General features: G+C 35.2%; 1 protein-coding gene across 4 annotated transcripts in view; it reads left to right on the forward strand.

Moving 5' to 3' along the window:
• The window catches only part of NDUFAF2 (NADH:ubiquinone oxidoreductase complex assembly factor 2), a 180388-nt gene that overhangs the window by 84468 nt on the left and 76758 nt on the right, over positions 1–19162 (forward strand). For 2 of the 4 annotated variants that reach the window (XM_082382499.1, XM_082382501.1), the window contains exon 2: positions 17835–17924. The exons of the other annotated variants lie outside the window; for them this stretch is intronic. In XM_082382499.1, coding sequence (XP_082238625.1) covers positions 17835–17924 — 90 coding nt within the window. The remainder of the gene's footprint in view (positions 1–17834; positions 17925–19162) is intronic. 4 annotated transcript variants of the gene reach the window in all.

The raw sequence follows: 19162 nt of genomic DNA on the forward strand, positions 1-19162 counted from the left end.
GTCACTGTGGTTAAAGGAAAGCCTTTCTACCCATTTATTAATGATTTTATAGTCCTTATTTCATGGAAGATGGAATAAAAGAACAAAGAAAGTTTACTTTCAAAGCAATTTATTAAACAGGAAGTGAAAAAAATCAAGATAGACTTGTTTCTTTTCATATTTTTCCCTGCAAAATTGCCTTCTCATTATTGACGAATGAATTCATTTCTTTTTCATATCACAAATTTAAGTGTGTATCTGAATAAGACCTAGTTCTAATATTTTTTTAAATTCCTAATATGTTCTGGAACTAAGTTTAAAAATTCATTCCCTTGGCTCTTTTTTCCCTTTACAATTTGGAGAGTTTTGAAGTTATGTTTGAATGGCTTTCACCTGAGGAGATATGTTTTCTTGTTTATCCATTTTAAATTAAAAAACAGATAAATATTCATATCGTTTCTTGCAGAATAACTCAGTTGTCAAATTATTTTTGTATCCTGGGGTTAGTGCTTACTCAGATTAAACTTTTTGAAAAGGAGATTGAGTTTAAAATGTGGATGCTCTTTAATCAGATAGGGTGCCTTGAACTATTTCAAAGGCATGGACAGGTTTTGTTTTATATGAAGTGAAGAATGAGGCATTAGGGACTTCCCTGGTGGTCCAGTGGGTAAGACTACACGCTCCCAATGCAGGGGGCCCGGGTTCGATCCCTGGTTGGGGAACTAGATCCCACACGCACGCCGCAACTAAGAGTTCACATGCCGCAACTAAGAAGTCCGCATGCCGCAACTGAGAACCGACTCAGCCTAAATAAATAAATATATATATATATATATATATTTTCTTTTTAAAAAGAATGAGACATTAGAGTTATAAAATTAAGATTCTTTTTGGATAAATGAATCTTCCTAAGGGTACAGGTAATGGAAATGTTTAATAATTTGCATTGAGAAGTTAGTGTTGTCAAAAGCTATATCCCAGGCAGCTCTCTTCACACCATTATACCTGGGCTAATCACCTTATTTCTCAATCTAAGAAAAGTTGATCTTAATCCTAACATCTGAATAAGAATTCTTCCTGTAACCTTTGTGTTTTTTTCTTGAAGATGTTGTAGTGGAGAAGTGTCATTCCTCATTCTTCTTTGTGATTTAGATGTTACTCATCCTTTTGGTAGAAGCAATGAGGCAGTGCAAAATATTACATCATCTTTGAGACTCTAAGGACACCAGAGTCTAACCAGAGTGGATTAAGATGGGTGATTTGAGAAGGGAGTGGTGGCAGAGGAACATTCACAATCGGATCTGCTTTCTTAGGGTTTGTGGGTTGTGTCTCAAGTTGCTTTTGACACAACATGCAAAGTAAAACTATCCGCCCCTACCATCTCTCTGTGGGAGCCAAGGTATATTAAAAAAGCCTATACATATTAATCTACAAAATTAAGCATTTTGGACTTATATCAGAATTTTGTATTCTTTGTAATATATATAGAAAGGATTTTAATTTGGCAATTTTAAAGATCAAATATATCCCTGTGGTATTATAGCCTCTAATTATATGCTATTTGAGTCAGTATATTCAAGTAGCCCTTTATTAAAAATAGTATAAATATGTCACAAGAGGACATAGTAATTTTTTATAAACCCAGTCTTCCTTGATATAAAGAGTTTCCTTTATTAAGAAAGATTTAAATAAAAAAACTCACTTCTAGGGAAAAGTTGTTTTTAGTCCATGTAATTTAGGATCTCATCAAGTGCTAAAAAGGTATTTAAGGAGTAAGACGTGGATTTTTATCCTCCATCACAGCTAACTGTGCTCTTGACAAGTATTCAATACACCCAAACTTACATTTTAGTTATATAAAGCAGTTTAACTATTTTGGTTGTATATTTGTTGACACTACAGGGTAGTAGAAAATGGTACATGCACAGGCTTTAAAGTCATATGGACCAGAATTTAAATTCCATTTTCTCTGCCAACGAATTGTTTGTCCTTGACTCAAGTTTATATTTAAGTGGCATTTAGTTAATTCACATTGTTGTGCAACCATTACCTCTGTCTAGTTCCACAACATTTTATGAGGACATTTTTTAACCTAATGCATAATGTCTTTGAATGAGTGATGAAGGAATAAGTTTCCATTCCTTGGTTTTTAAGAGCTTTAAGAAATGGCTTGATGATGATTCTATTAGGATCTCCCAAGTTTCCTTTCAGTTCTAGTGTATTTTAAAATTATATGGTGAAAATTTGGAGATATGAGTAACATGCTACCCAAACATTCTTAAGTCAACCAGCATTAATTGCTTTCTATTTGCCTGGCATAGAATATTGACTGTCTACAATAAGCAGAAGACACTGTGTTTATACATAGGAGTTTGTAATTCACTTGGAGAACAAGCTACAGATGAAATATATAGAAAAACATGCTTGTTCTTACTTCTGTGATAAACCCCAAACCTTTTAAATGTGTCCGTTCACTTCCTTTGAGGGGACTGCTCCTTAGTTACCAAAAGTTGAAGAATTGTCAAAACAGGGCTACAAAACTGTAAATTTTATATGCTTGTGCACACACACACACACACACACACACACACACATATATATATGTAACTGTGGTAAATACACATAATATTTACCATTTTAACCATTTTTAAGTGTACAGATTAGTAGTAGTAAGTACATTCACATTATTGTACAACCAATCTCCCAAACTCTTTTCATCTTGAAAAACTGAACTCTATACCCATTAAACAAAAACTTTCCTTTCCCTTCCTTCCCCATTTGTCCCTGGCAACCACCATTCTATTTTCTATTTCTATTTCTATGAACATAGAAGAAAGTAGATACCTCATATAAGTAGAATCATACAGTATTTGTCTTTTTGTGACTGGTTTATTTGGTTTATTTTGTGACTGGTTCATCAAGGTTCTTCCATGTTGTAGCATGTGTCAGAATTTCCTTCCTTTTTAAGGGTGAGTAATATTTCATTGTATCTGTATACCACAAATGTTGTTTATCCATTAATCTGTCAATGGACTCTTGGGTTCTTTCCACCTTTTGTCTGTTGTGAGTAGTACTGCTATGAACACGGGTATACACATATCTCTTAAGACCCTGCTTTCAATTCTTTTGGTTATATGCCCAGAAGTGGAATTCCTGGATCATATGATAAGTCAATTTTTAATTTTTTGAGGAGAACCATAATGTTTTCCATAGCATCTGTACCATTTTACATTTCTACCAGCAGTGCATGAGGGTTCCAGTTTGTCCACATCCTTGCTGACACTTGTTATTTTCCATTTTTTTGTTTATTAGTTTTTTTGGGGGGGTGTTAATAGTAGCTATCTTAATAGGTGTGAGGTAGAGTAGTATATTTTAAACCAAACTTTAACACAGAGAACATTATTATGGAGTGTACAATCTTGTTTTGAGATTATGGGAAAAGTCTAAATTTTAATATCATGCCAATTGACTCTTTTCTAATCCATTATACCCCAAATGATAGTCCTTGAGGGAGGTTTATGAAAGCTTGAGAAGTCAGGAGAACATGCCTGGGTATTGACCAAAACAAAATCTTTTCGAGGTAGTGTGAAAAAAAGTAAATCACAAAATTTATGTATTTTGAACATTATACAGAATACAGCTATCCTCAGAGCAGAGCTGCTAACTTGGTGTAGTGTGCAAAAACAGATTAGCGATTTAGCAAGCTTGATAATATTCCTTTCTCTGCCAATTTTCCCCATAATTTTCTACACATAAAAGATAGGTAAAAAGGTGATAGACAGTAGTTAGAGGCGGTAATACTGATTGGCAATAAGAAATAACTGGATTATTATAATATAGTGGGATAGTTTCTAAGTCAAAAAACCAATCTCAGTAGGACCTACTTATGTTAAAGTACGATATACAGTTGATCCTTGAACAACATAGGTTTGAATTGCACGAGTACACTTATATGTGAATTTTTTTTGATAGTAAATACTACAGTACTATACGTGATCAATTGAATCTGCAGATACAGAGGAACCATGTACATGGAGGGCAGACTATAAAGTTATATGCTGATTTTTGACTGCACAGAGGGTTATGGTCCCTAACCTGAGCAATGTCCAAGGGTCAACTGTATAATGACTTATTTATAGTTAACGTGAGATCCAAAGAGAAAGTGAGTACATGGAATGGTGTTTAATTTACTAAAGCAGAAAAAAAATCCATAAAGTATTTAAACATTATTTTCATTAAAATGGTCAGATGGGAAATATTTTGGTTTTCGAAGGAATGGGCTTCGTTTATCTAAAAATGGTATCATATGGATTAGCTGATTTTTTTAGTGATGCTAGAAAGATGACATACTTTACAAAGTAGCGTATATTCAAATGCCCAGAATTATTTTCACCGTCTTCCCTGTGTAAAATCCAATTGTCCTTTATTTTACTTTATTTTTTCCAGTTGTCCTTTAAACTTCCCATTTTCTGGAATGATCCTTCTAATCTCAGTTTTCTTCCTCCTTTGCCTGCCTAACACCTGTTTGATAGGTATCTCTTATCAAAAGTTTTCCATTCATCTTTACTCCACAGTTTTGAGTACCTTATTTTTTTGTGTGTAGTATAGCATAGAGCATTTTCTCTCTTATACTTGTCTCTGTGTTGTAGTCAATCTCTGTTCTTAACCATCTGACCCCTGAGACCACCAGTATGTCTCAGATCAGTAATAGGCAAAGAGAAAAGTTGTTGCTATCATGCTGAGAATTGTACATACCATGTGTCTTGATATGCCTCTGGGAATGTGAGGCCATTAGGTTGTCTGATGTGAGTCATAGTGAAAAAATATTGGCACCACTGAACCAGACTGTGAGCAACTTGAACCTTCTTTTTCTTTCTCCCATAAATAGTAAAGTGTTTGACTTATGTACTTTGTGTGTGTGTGTATTTATATAAATAAATATTTATTATATATAACTATATTTATAGTTATATATATTTTAAATGAGGTGAAGAATTTGGATTTTTGCTTTTAAGAAAAATACATGCTGGGACTTCCCTGGTGGCATAGTGGTTACGACTCTGCGCTCCCAGTGCAGGGGGCCCGGGTTCGATCCCTGGTCAGGGAACTAGATCCCACATGCATGCCGCAACTAAGAGTTCTCATGCCACAACTAAGGAGCCAGTGAGCCGCAACTAAGGAGCCCGCAAGCCACAGCTAAGGAGCCCGCCTGCCGCAACTAAGACCCGGCTAAACCAAATAAATAAATAAAATATGTACATAAAAAAAGAAAAATACATGCAGTAGGATCTTAAGTTTTGTATAGAAAGAGTGATAGAGTTGTGATACAGTAAAACTGTGTTATAAGATCATTCTCTTCTTTCTTCCAGAAAAGACATGAGGTTGAAGACTCAAAGATGCAGATAGAGGCATAAAATTGCAGTGAAAGGAGAAAATAAAATCAGGGTGAGGGAATAGTGGAGCCAGATATGAGGCTTTAATATAAACTCTAATTACCTGCACATTTTCTAAGAGTGGACCACAAACGCAACCCTGAGCTTTTTTTTTTTTTTAATATGTTTGCATATTCTTTTTTTTATATATATATAAATTTATTTATTTTTGGCTGCATTGGGTCTTCGTTGCTGAGCGGGCTTTCTCTAGTTGTGGCGAGCGGGGGCTACTCTTTGTTGCGGTGCGTGGGCTTCTCATTGCGGTGGCTTCTCTTGTTGCAGAGCGCGGGCCCTAGGCACGCGGGCTTCAGTAGTTGTGGCACACAGGCTTGCAACTCTGAGCTTTGTAGCAGCTGATTCAAAATGGGACAACCTTCCAGTCAGAACTTCACGATGGCTATGAGATCAATCGTCTGTACAACTATTTTGGAAGAATATGCCTAATTTTTGATTTATAAAAATAAAAATAGCTTCAGTCATCAGGGTGTGTTCTCTATCACATAACTCTACCTTCCTCTCAATTGGTTTCATTCATAGGTAGGTTTTCTCCACAATGTAGCATAGCTGGCCTCAGCAGTTCCAGGTCTGTATGGTCTTTATAGCTCATGATCACAGAGGTTGGGAGTCTTTCTTGGAAGCTCCAGCAAAAGTTCTAGGGACATGCTAATTGGCCCAGCTGGAGTCATGTGCCCATCCCTGACATACTTTTTGGGGCTAAAAGGATGTAATACTGTGGCCAGACTTAGTTTACATTCCTACTTGTAGATGGAGGGGCGATAGCCCCACCCAAACTCAGTGGACAGAGCAGGATCAAAAGGAATGGAATAATGAATGGTTTCCTAAAGAAAGGATTTCTGAACAATAAAGAACAGACATCAATATAGTATGATTAGAGAGGTTTTTCTATTAATATAGGCATGAAACAAGAAGGGCCTGGGTGAGGGTGGTGGTGTAATAATGAGATAAAAAGAATAAATTAGAGGAAGATTAACATGTGTATATGTATTTTGTTGAAAGTTTGCATTGTTGGGGAGGGGAGCAGTAGTAAAATCAATTGAAGTTGTTTTAAAATTTTAAAAATTGAAAAAATTTTTGTGATGAAAAACACAATACTGACCAATTTAACCATAAAAATGTAATGTTAAGTATATTCATATTGTAGAAACAACTGAAGTTTTTGAATTAAGAAATGAGTAAAATAATAGTACTATCAAAAGATTTGAGAGATTTAAAAGGAAAAGCAGTTGAGGCTCAGGAGAGGTGGATGTCATAACTACTGATTAAACAGGCCGGACCATAGGTTTCCAAGTCCTGGGGAGCCAATAAAAGAGTCCTGGACAGGTAATTTGCAAGACAAAAGGAGGTCTTGGCAACCTGGGCAGTTGACATCAGCATTAGTCCATAAACAGGTCTCAGTAGACCATGGAATCAGTGTAAGGGAGTAGCTAGCGTCTGTCTTTCCACCAAGAATAGGCTCTGTCCAGACAGGTGAGAGCAGTTATGGTTACAATGTATATGGGGCAGAAAGAAGCAGCCTTTCCCTGCCTGTAACAAATTGGGCTCAAATCAGGATTTCAGAAGCAGTTTCTAGAACTGAGACACAGGGAAAAGGCCAAGGGACAAAACCCTTTGCTATTTGATTAGTACTGGCAACAAAAATGACTTCATATTGATCAGTTAGCTTGGGGTATCTTACATGTTTCTCTGCTTCAGTGCAAAATTCCCACAGATGAGAACTTATAGGGTTTACCATGAAGACAGGACAACCTCAAGGGCTAGATACTAAGGATGTATTACAGAAAGATATAGAACTCTGCGTAACAGAAGTGTAAGGACATCCAAGTTCATGATTGGAGCTCATTAAGTGGTTAGGGTTTATAGATGTAATTCTGGTAATTTTCATCGTAGAGATAAAGTTAAAATAATGGGATCTAATGTTCTCTCCTATATCATTGGTGTACCTTTAATGAGCCACTGCAAAATAGCAATACATCTCTTCATTTTTGAGTGTTCCACTGTGTGTAGTGCAATATTCAAATTCCACAGGACAAGGCAGATGTTCATCAGCTCTGAAAAGGGGGAAAGGTGTATCCAATATTGCTTTGTATCAGAATTCTATTCCTTTATTTGCCTTGGAAACCACAGTGAGAGTCTTAATGCTTTTTTATGTTTGTGTATTATAGCAAGTTCCCAACCTACAAATTACTTGAATTCCAAAGTTCCACATAAGCAGCTTGCTTAAATTCAATACATTTTTCAATAGTAATTGTGTTATAAATGATATTTCATTTTCCAGAATAATTCACAAAACCCTTTTAATCCTCAGTTTATCTGAATTGCTGCATGTTAACAAAAACACATTGGTTAGCAATGGAATCAAGAGAGATGCAATAACTCTACAGGTTTTTAACAGGAGAGATGAAGGAGAAAAAAAGAGACGATATATATGAGAAAATAATTTTTTTCAAGTGGGTTTAACTCAGCTGAAATTTTTTTCAAGTGGGTTTAATAATAAGTGAAGAAAAAAAGAGCGCAAATTATGCGTTAGTCTTTCTGAAGGGCAAGGAAGCAGGTGGTATTTTGGATTATTCCAATCCCTTTGCCAGCCAATAGGTGGTGCTATTGTCATACAGCAGTTAAGTTGCTCTAGGCCCAAAGCGAAAGGAGGATGTGGGAAGTGTAAGTGTCAACTAAGAACCATACATATAAATGTTGCTCAATAAATATGATTCTGCTCATCTTCTAAATGAGTCAGATAATACTGATGAATAAAACCGCATTAACAAAACGTTATTGATATGTTGCTAAATTAGACTAAATTATATGATCTCTAGATGCTGGAAACTTAAAAAGAAGTAGCAAAGAGTAGGAAAAAATATTAAGCTTTATCATTTATTACTACTAAAACAGAATTTTTAAGTCCAATTATTTGATTCTTTTGTAGGTAATATCCTGACATGCATTACCAGTATACTCTTGAATAGAGGCAGTACCCACTTTTATGTACACAGTAATTTTGGAGATACCCATCTTAAAGTAATATTACCATTTCGCAAATCTTCACTATTTGTTACTTGTTTTTCTTTATCTTTTTTAATATCAATGGAAAATAAGGAATAAGTAGGTAAAAATAGCGAATGAATGGTCTTTATTGCAACCCTGACAAGCAAAATGAGACCAGTCTTACCTTTTCATGCTCCTGACAGCCTTCCTTTTGGTGATATCACAGTTTATTAGCGTGTCTTTCTACCAGTGAATCTGGAGTAGAGAATGAAGGTAAAATTTATGTCATCTAATTTTTTTTTTAAATAAATTTATCTATTTATTTACTTTATTTTTGGCTGCATTGGGTCTTTGTTGCTGTACACGGGCTTTCTCTAGTTGTGGCGAGCAGGGGCTACTCTTTGTTTGGGTGCGCGGGCCTCTCATTATCGCGGCCTTTCTTGCTGCGGAGCACAGGCTCCAGGCGCGCAGGCTCAGTAGTTGTGGCTCACGGGCCTAGTTGCTCCGCGGCATGTGGAATCTTCCCAGACCAGGGCTTGAACCCGTGTCCCCTGCATTGGCAGGCAGATTCTCAACCACTGTGCCACCAGGGAAGCCCAGTGTTTGCTAATTTTGAGAGGAGAATATACTCTTCCTTTTTTTATTAAGGGTGTACCATATTGGAATTTGCTTGGTTTAGTTAGCAACTTTCACTATAAAATGAAAATTTTTTTCCAGTCAGTCATAAATTTCCTCATTATAAGATAGTCTTTTTAAAACCTGAAATTTCCATATGATAATTGCTTAAAGCCTATTTAATTTGGCTACAAAAATTTTTTACCCCCCCTTTATTTTCCTTCCTTTTTTATGTGTATTTAAGACATTTAACTCATTTGTCATGATTCAGATGTAGTCACAGCAGAATCACCTAATGTTAGTTTTTTGTGTTATTTTCTTAAATGCTCAAATTCTCAATATAAATATACTTTATACATTGAAGATAATTTAGCTTTACAAAGAACTGTAGAATGTATTAGATGAATAAAGTACTTTCAAGATACTGATTTCCTACACATCAATCAAAACCTGAAATGGCTGCTTCTCTTTCAGCTCTTCAAAGTGAACACATTGTTACATGGACTAAATAGTATAAATCCATCATTTGAATTTTTCTTTTTAATGATTACCTCTTTTGGGGGGTGAGGGGCAAGTGTAATACAGCACTTTTTATGAGAATCAAAAATTCCTTGCAGTTTAGAAAATAAATGATTTTTTACATAACATTTAAGTGTTTTTATTTTTAAAAACATAATAATTTTCAATGTTTGATTTCCACAGTAATGGAAAGTCAGTAAATGAAGTAAAATACTAGACATTTCTAAGACTTATGTGCTTGATTTGGGACTAGAATCAGAAATCAGAAAACCTATTTAATTTTTGACTTTGAATCTTTCTAGATTATTGTAATAGACTCTTTTAATATACATTTGTTGGTTGAATAACATTTTGGAACTTTAAATTTTTGTTTGCTTATAATATTACTATGGAACTGTTAAAAAAATAAAAGTAAATAAGAGTTTATTGTCCATGTGGAAAGCACAGATACAATTTGCATTAGATTCATCTTTTTTCTTAAATTGTGATATTCTTCCTATGTACTTTCAGACCTAAATTTTATTTATGGCTTTTGAAAAATTGATGAAGTCAGAATTAAACAAAAGAATATTGGTGTGCTATAAACTTGCCACAAAATGTTTACGCTAATACAGGAAATAGGTCCCTTGGGATTTTTCTGCTGTTTTTCTGGGTATAGTTTAAGACCTTTCAGCTTTTGGGTCCTGAAAAGTTAAACCGTATTATATAAAGCATTTTAGAATAACCAAGTGTTTTATATAAGTTTGGATTTTCTAAGATAGAAGAAGCTGAGATTCCTTATGGGAAAACTGTAAGAATGGGAAAGCTAATAAGATTTTAGGTAGTCCATTGAACTAGTTGGCAGTCTTAAAAATTCTGAAAGCTTATCTGGAAGTTCTCTTTAATTGCTTTTTAAAAAGTGTGACCTGCTGAGACCTGCTGAGATAGTCTTCCATGCTCACATAAATATATGTAGAATATGTCAAATTATAGACTCATCACATTTTCAAGTAGGAATGCCTCATTTGATCACTATGGGAAAATAATAGCTTATGATAGTTATGAATAAAATGTTAGTTTTTAATTGGATATCTGTAATGATACCATGTGCAAACTTTGTAAATGCTAATTTTAAAATCTTAAATGGAAAATGCGTGCTGTTGGGAGTCAGAAAAATGCTTAGGTACAAATACCGGCTATACTACTTTAATTAGCCATGTATATTTGGGTAATCTCATCACCCGATGCCTCTTTTTCCTCATCTCTAAAAGATTGTTTTAAAGATAAGAGATAACATATGAAAGGCACCTAAACATTGCCTGGTACATAGCAGGTTCTTAATTTAAAAAATGCTACATCTGAGTAACTTCAGTCAGATTATGCTTTAAGTCATATGGGAAAATGACTTTCAGTGTAAGGATTCTTATTTTAGTACTCTTAATTGATGTTTTTAAACAAAATTTACAAGGGTTCAGAATAACAAGGTTTAAAGTCCCCAAATCTAACATATGTAGTATGGTTCTTGACTTTCAATAGCCCTCACTTTCATATATTATGCATTGACACTTCTAAGCCTCCTTTCGTATGCAAAATTCAGTCTTTTATACATCACCACACAAACTGATTTAGAATTATCACCTGGTTTGCACTGATCTCTGCCACTGGGGTAAAGGGCCAGACATCAGTCAGACAGAAAGGGTCTTACCTTGGCCATCCTACCTACTTCATTACTATTCCTCCAAGCCAGGGGCTCCTGTCAGGCATCAAAGGCCTGAATCTTGCTTGTTTTGAGGGAGATAGCTGTCTCAGAGATGTGTCACTTTACTCAGCCCAATCTCTTTCCACCCCAAAGTCACCTCTGAATTCCATTCATCTCTCCTCGCAGTGCCCCACCAGTGGGAAATATTGGGCTGGAAGTAGACAGCTGGTTGAAAACCCTCACCAAGATCACACGTACTAGTGGGTCATGACCAATATAGGCCTTCACCTTTGATTTGGTACTGATGGAAGAAAACTCCTTTTCCACTATAATAGATATCTTGTGAGTTCTGATGCTTCAAAATTTAAAGATTAAAGCCTGCTTAAATATTTTCCCTGGCCTGTGTGGATGGATTAAGGAAGGAGCAGTGGCCCAGGGAAGGAGAGATGTCTGATGTCTAAGTCTGCTGTTTCATTCTTCTGGACCATTGGTGTCACCTGCCTCAGACTGGTACCTGTCAAGGGTCTTACTCATCAGTAGCGTCACTAAGACCCTAGGAAGGCAGTATTTGAGGTACCAAATTAGAAATTTTATAAATTTCTAACCCAACCATCCTTTTAATGTGTAAGTCTTGTTCAGCTTTCAAATGTGTAAGAACACACTGTAGGTAGAGGAAAGGGAAATTATTTCTAAATAAAAAACAAAAGACAAAATCTCCTGCCATTAATGATTCTTGCAAGAACCATTCTTTATCAAGATGGTTACAAAATGATTTTCCAGCTCTGGCACTTGCTGCACATTTACTCTTTAGCACTGTGGTAAGCAACAGCTCCTTTATCTCTTTATTTATTTATCCATCTATTTATCTATATCTTTAGTAGTTTGCCTTTATGGGTTCCTTTTTTTTTTTTTTTTTTTTTCCAATGGTATATAGTTCTTAAGCATTTTGGTCTCAGGATCCTTTTAAACTCTTCACGATTATTGAAAAAGCTTTGTTTATGAGATATGTATTAATATTTATCATATTGAAACTGAAACAGAATTTTTAAAATGTTTAATTCATTAAAAACCCTAATAAATGTAATAAATGCTTACAGAAAGAATATATTTTTGATCAGAAGTAACTGTACTTTCCCAAACAGAAACATTTAGAGAAAAGAGTAGCATTGCTTTGTTTTACAGATCCCCTAATGTGTGGCTTAATAAAAGACAGCTAGATTTTTCATATCTGTTTCCTCATTCAGTATGTTACTATATCACATATCATGTAGCCTCTGGAAAACTCCACTGTACATTCATGAAAAAATCAAGGTGAAAGAGACAAATAACATCTTAGTATTATTAAAATAGGTTTGGCCTCACAGACACCTTAAAAGAGTCATAAGTACCCCTCAGACTTCCCTATCACACTTTGACAATTGCTGGTCTATAATTCCTGGATTATTTTGGTGCTCAGGTTATCCCAGATTTAGCCAGTGTCGGCTAAGCTGGCCCTTAAGCTGGCCCTTAAGTCCTTGTGATAGGCCCCTATTATCATTATTATCATTGTTTTTTTCTTTCTTTTTTTTTTTTTTTTTTTTGAGAACTCTTGTTTTCTGACATAGCAAGATGCTCCAGGCTCATCTTGAACCCACCCTGCCCTAGGCCTGGAATCAGCCATTTTCCTGAGGAATCCTGGTTTCTTTTGGTGGATAATGGCGTAGAGGCCAAGATTTGGGCTCTAGGGGTCCTTATTGCTATTAGGGTCTTTGCTTCTAGGCTCTTTCTGCAAATAGAACCAGGAAAATATATATATATGTATACATGGAAATACATATATCTGTGTATAAATACTTATCTATCTTATTTATCATAAGTAACTGATATCTCCAGTTTCAATCTGACCCCTGTACTTTTTTACCTTTCCCCATTACATATCTGTATGTCCTTCCACAATGAGAACCCTGCTTCCAATAACATTAACACATTTACTCATTTGCTGAATCATATAATATATCTAGAGTAGTTTCAGAATTGCCTCGCCCATACCACTACAGAAAACAAACATACTACAAACAGTTCAGGATGTGTTTGCAGTTCTTTTCCTTCCTGAAACTTAGGGTACATAGGCACATACCACTTTCTTTTTTTTCCCCATTCAGTGTGGTTATGTTATTAGTCTGAAATAAAGTTGGGTTTATTTGTTTCAGTTTGCTTTCATTTCCTTTTTTTTTTCCCTTTCAAATCCATGTTGATTTAATTTTTTGAATATACAGAACATTAACATGCTTTCAAACTTATTGAGAAGTATATACTCAGACAAGTACCACTCCCTTCCTACTTCTAAGATCTCTGCCCTCTTCTTTCAAACCTAACATAAGATTGTACATAACATAGGATTTTATGAGATGAAGGGTAAACACAATCCAAGCAAGACTTTGATGTTCATCAGCCGTTTCCTATCCACAGGAGTTTCTTACTGGTATGTTGGTTCCTATGCCCTGTATAACTGTATGTTCTGCTGGACCTGTCTCTGTAGACCAGTGTGGTTTTCGAAATGCGGTCCACAAGATGACTTCAGCAGGTACAAAGACAGCCTGTTACATTTTTAAGATATATCTGTTTTATGTATGTTTGAACACAAAATACAACTAGTGTATTTTTAGTCAGTGATTTCATGGGGTTTTTTGGGGGGGGTAAAGTAAAAAGTGATTATTGAAGAAAAAAGCAAGCCAAATTAAAGAAAAATATTAGGAATATAATACTACAAAGTGTGACCAAAATTGCAAAGCTGGTACTTGAATGACTGAAGTTGAGGACTCTCTGCTCTAGCTCCTCTTTCCCGAGTCTGTGTCCAGGGTTCTTACTCTATCCCAGAAACCCAGTAGAACAGATGAAATCCATCTTTTACCTAAACCCATCATCTACCTGATACCTGAAAGGGAATCTTGCCTTTTTTTCTTTTAACTGAATGGATTCCATATTTTTTTAAATAAAGGAATAGGAAATCTGCTATCCTCATAGGGCAATTAGTTCAATGGCAGGTAGCTTTACATTTTTTTAAGTTTGGGAAATTGTACTGTTACTTACACAGTCTTTAAATCCGTGTACCATTGATCATTATGATCTACCTGAATTCGAACTTTTATTTTGACTGTTTTAATTAAATCTAATATTGTTTAATATTAAGTAAAACACCATGTAAATATGGTGTTTTACTTAATACTCATTGAGTACACCACTGTCAATTGTTTATTGTTGTATTAGGACTTATTAAACCTATTCATAGATTAAAAGTTTTGTTATTAAGTTAATTTTTTTTAATTTATTTATTTTATTTATTTATCTTTGGCTGCTTTGGGTCTTCATTGCTGTGCATGGGCTTTCTCTAGTTGCGGCGAGCGGGGACTACTCTTCGTTGCAGTGTGTGGGCTTCTCCTTGCGGTGGCTTCTCTTGTTGAGGAGTACAGGCTCTAGGCTTACGAGCTTCAGTAGTTGTGGCTCGCGGGCTCTAGAGCGCAGGCTCAGTAGTTGTGGCACCGGACTTAGTTGCTCCGCGGCATGTGGGATCTTCCCAGACCAGGGCTCGAACCCATGTCCCCTGCATTGGCAGGCAGATTCTTAACCACTCCTCCACCAGGGAAGTCCCTAAGTTAATTTTTAAATGTAAATTAGACCCTAAAATTTTGACACTTGAGTAAGTACTTAAATTTGCTCCATTTAGTAGATGGCAATTTTTTTTTGCTATGAGAAGTAGGATTGTCTTTACAACTCTTGTGTGAAAGCATATTAGAATGAGCAAGTGTACAATTTGTGCATAATTTCTTACTCAGTGGGAGGCATAAGTTTTATTCCCAATTCATAAAAATTGTACAGAATGGAGTAGTCTTAAAACAATTTATTTGGAGGGAAAAGGCCATATCTGATTACCAAGAGTTTATTCAATAAATTAATGGCCTTATTTTATATTGCTAAAGATGTGTACATGCATTTCATAAACCTTTGATGTCATCTATTTGTAAACAAAGGTTTTTTTTCAGCTATTATCTGTGACTAACTCATGAATTACTCTTCCTGTCTTTCCATATACACACAAATAGGTATGAATTTTGATTCTTAAAACTCTTAGGATACCTTAAATGAAGTTTATAAACTTGAGGGTAGGAATAAAAAGTTAGTTTTTATGTCACAGACATATAGATATACTTACTTATATATGCATTTAGTGGTGCTGCTGGAATGGTAGACCTCTCTGTTCTCTCCCTATGCACTAAATTTCATTGACATACACTTAAAAGCTTATAGAACACACATGTACTTTCAGAAGGCCATCTGTTAGCATTTCGTATTTTAGACGATAATTTTCTTTTCTGTACTTGTTATTGCTAAAAAGATATACTTACCTCCTGGTATTTAGGTAAGGAATATATGAAGACACAGATATTTTGACTCTTTCAAACATTTTGAAAATTGTCATGTAAACATACTTTAGTAAATTTAGTCTATGCTAAATTTATGGTAACTCTTGTTATTATGATGTGTTTATATATGTAGATATAAATAGCATTTTAGTAAAAATATATGTATATATGTTGAGCCTCTGCTGTGAGAGTAATGCAGCTGTCATTGTTAGAGGCTCCTTTTACCCTAATTCTTGTCCCTTCAACCTGGAGACTTTACTACTAATCCCTTGTCCTACTGTGTATTTATTGGATAAGATAAGCAAAAGGTAACTCCTCTTTATAAAACTTGTAGAACCTCTGTATTAGGATTAAATCAGCCCAGTTAAATGAGTCCATAATAAAATGTAGAGATTCCCTGAGCTCATCTCAGAGTTATTAGCCATTAATGGCTTGTCTAGGAAATCCTAGTCTTTCACTTACTATTACTAAGGCAGAGGAAATAAAACTAGCCACTCAGTATTCTTAGGCTACCTTTTGTGACTCCCTTTCTCCTGCACAGTCACTCCTAGAAACTTCTTTGTCTGTAATTGAAGGATTTTTTTTTTTTTTTTTTTTTTGCCACACTTTCCTTGCGGCATTCTAGATCTTAGTTCCACGACCAGGGATGGAACCCATGCCCCCTGCATTGGGAGCGCAGAGTCTTAAACACTGGACTAGCAGGGAAGTCCCGAAGGAATATTTTAATGTAGAATTTCAGGTAGTTTAGGAGAGAGATATGCAGGCAACAAAGTCAATTTCTAGAATTATGTGACCCAGTCTATTTGGCATAGTGTAAGGTTGGCCTAAGAGTGGGAAGAGAAAGTGGTATTTTGCAAGGCCCAGATTTCTCTCCCTGACTGGTCTGACCATTGTTAAGCCATACTTCTCTCATCAATACCTACCAATACCTTCTCTGTTTTAGCCTGCATTCCCTGGAGTAGGCAAGCACATTTGTTAACTGTTGGGAAGTAGAAACTTACCTGGTTTCCTCAGGATCAAAGTTTCAATGACAAAGTAATATGTTTTGAAATCACCATTTTGACAAAGCTGCTGCTGCTTTGAAAGGATATAATCAAGGCTTTTTTTTCTAATTGACATATAGTTGTTTTACAATATTTTATTAGTTTCAGGTGTATGGCAAAGTGTTTCAGTTTTATATATATATATATATATATATGTATATATATATACTTTTCAGATTGTTTTCCATTATAGCTTATCATAAGATATTGAATATAGTTCCCTGTGCTATACAGTAAATCCTTGTTGCTTATCTATTTTATGTATAGTAGTTTGTACCTATTAATCCCATATTCCTAATTAATCCTTCCTTTTCCTCCCTTTTCCCTTTGGTAACCATAAGTTTGTTTTCTATGTCTGTGAGTCTTTCTGTTTTGAAAATAAGTTCATTTGTATTAGTTTTTAGATTCCACAAATTAGTGATATCATATGGTATTTGTCTTTCTCTTTCTGACTTACTTCATTTAGTATGATAATCTCTAGGTCCATAGTTGCTGCAAAAGGCAATATTTCATTCTTTTTTGTGGCCAAGTAATATTCCATAGTGTATATATATACTGCATCTCCTTTATCCATTCATCTGTTGATGGACGCTTAGGTTACTTCCATATTTGGCTATTGTAAATAGTGCTGCTATGAACATTGTAGTATATGTATCTTTTCAAATTAGAGTTTTCTCTAATTTGGATATATGCCCAGGAGTGGGATTGCTGGGTCGTATGATAACTCTGTTTTTAGTTTTTTAAGGAACCTCCATATTATTTTCCATAGTGGGGCCATGAATTTGATTCCCTTATGCAGTAGCAGCAGCCACTGGCACCTCTAATATATATACCTGCAGAGTTTGAAGGAGTTAAACATTCTGTTGTTTATTAAAATGTTTTTTATTGGCCTGCAAATTAATTGGTTTCTCTTTTTCTGTACACAGAATCTAGACTTATTCTACCAAAATTAACTTTGCATACTATGTAGGAAATTTAAAATTTCTGAAGTAGTTTAGAAACTGCTTTTTCTAATATACCTAATTCTAAATGAAATCTATTCTTTTCCCTGTTAATTCTCTTATCATAGGAGGAGGTGTGTAATATCTAAAGAGAAAATATTTTGTGTAGTAACTACTGTGTCATGGGTTCATTTAAAAATGTAATAATCACTTTTGCCTTACAGGACAAACAATTCGAGAGAAAAGAATTGTAGAATCAGCAAATAAAAGAGAAATAGACTATGAAGTAGGGGATATCCCAACAGAATGGGAAGGTAAGTTTCTGCTTTTAGTAGTGTCTTCTGGAAGGCAAATAGTTTATATACAAAATCAATAAGAGCATAACATTATTTCATGTTCTTTGAAAAAACTTTTACAATCTGAATCCATGAAACTTTTTTTAAACTTTGCATTTCTTTGAAAGTTGTGAAGGTGCCACATTTTAGTAAGAGAACATAGTGAAAAGAACTGTGAAGCATTAGCAGAGCTGAGACTAGGGTGAGGCAAGCAAAGCTTCTTAGATGGAGAATTGAAGAAGGCATTCACTTTGATATGCTGGCCCTGCACTTATACAACCTCAGGATTTGAATTCTGTTTCTGGCGATCTACCCACATGAACGTGGGAAAGTAACTCATACCTCTCAGTCTTAGTTTCCTCTTTTATAAATTGTGGATAATACTTGCTGTAGATGCCATTTGGAATATTTGTTCAACTTACAGTGACCCCATTAGCTGCCCCCATGTTTAGACAAGGATGGACACTTGATCCCTGTCAGGACTTTGGAATTAAGGTAAAAAAATGAAAGAAAGAGAAAATAGTAGCAGTCTTTCCATAAGGCTGGAATAGTATCATATGAACTTGGTAGCACATGGGTGGCTATCTTCAATCCACTATCTAAACTTTGTTGCAGAAAAAAAACTTCTTTATCTGCTAAGAAGAAAATGGAAACCAGTCTGCAAAGAGAAGTACAGTTAACCCTTGAACAACACAGGTGTTTGTTTTTTGTTTTGAACCACACAGGTTAGAAGCAGGTCCACTTATACGCAGATTTTTTTTCAGTAAGTTCATACTATGGTATTACATGATCCGTGGTTAGTTGAATCTGCAGATGTGTAACTGCAGATATGGAAGTCCAACTGTTAAGTTATAGGTGGATTTTTGACTATGAGGGGGTCAGTGCCCCTAATCCCTGTGTTGTTCAAGAGTCAACTCTATGTAGCAAGGCAGAGAATATTTCCTAGGTTTTCAGCAACTTTCCAATTCCCAGTTCCATTTCTTTCTGAATGAAGTTCATCTGCAAGTCTGCCTTCAGGTTCTAAGTGCCATCCCACATCTGTGTTATAAATTTCCCCTTTTTTCTTACCAGTTCTTAGCCTAGTGCCTGGCACATAGGAAGGCACATAGTAAGTGCTCAGTAAGTATATATTAAATACTTGAAATCTAGCTTGAGTTAACCCTTGTTATTTGGAACTAAAAGAACCTTAACTAAAATACCAATACCTATCTTATATA

The sequence above is a fragment of the Balaenoptera borealis genome (assembly GCF_965194805.1).
Source record: "Balaenoptera borealis genome assembly, chromosome: 2".
Lineage (NCBI taxonomy): Eukaryota > Metazoa > Chordata > Mammalia > Artiodactyla > Balaenopteridae > Balaenoptera > Balaenoptera borealis.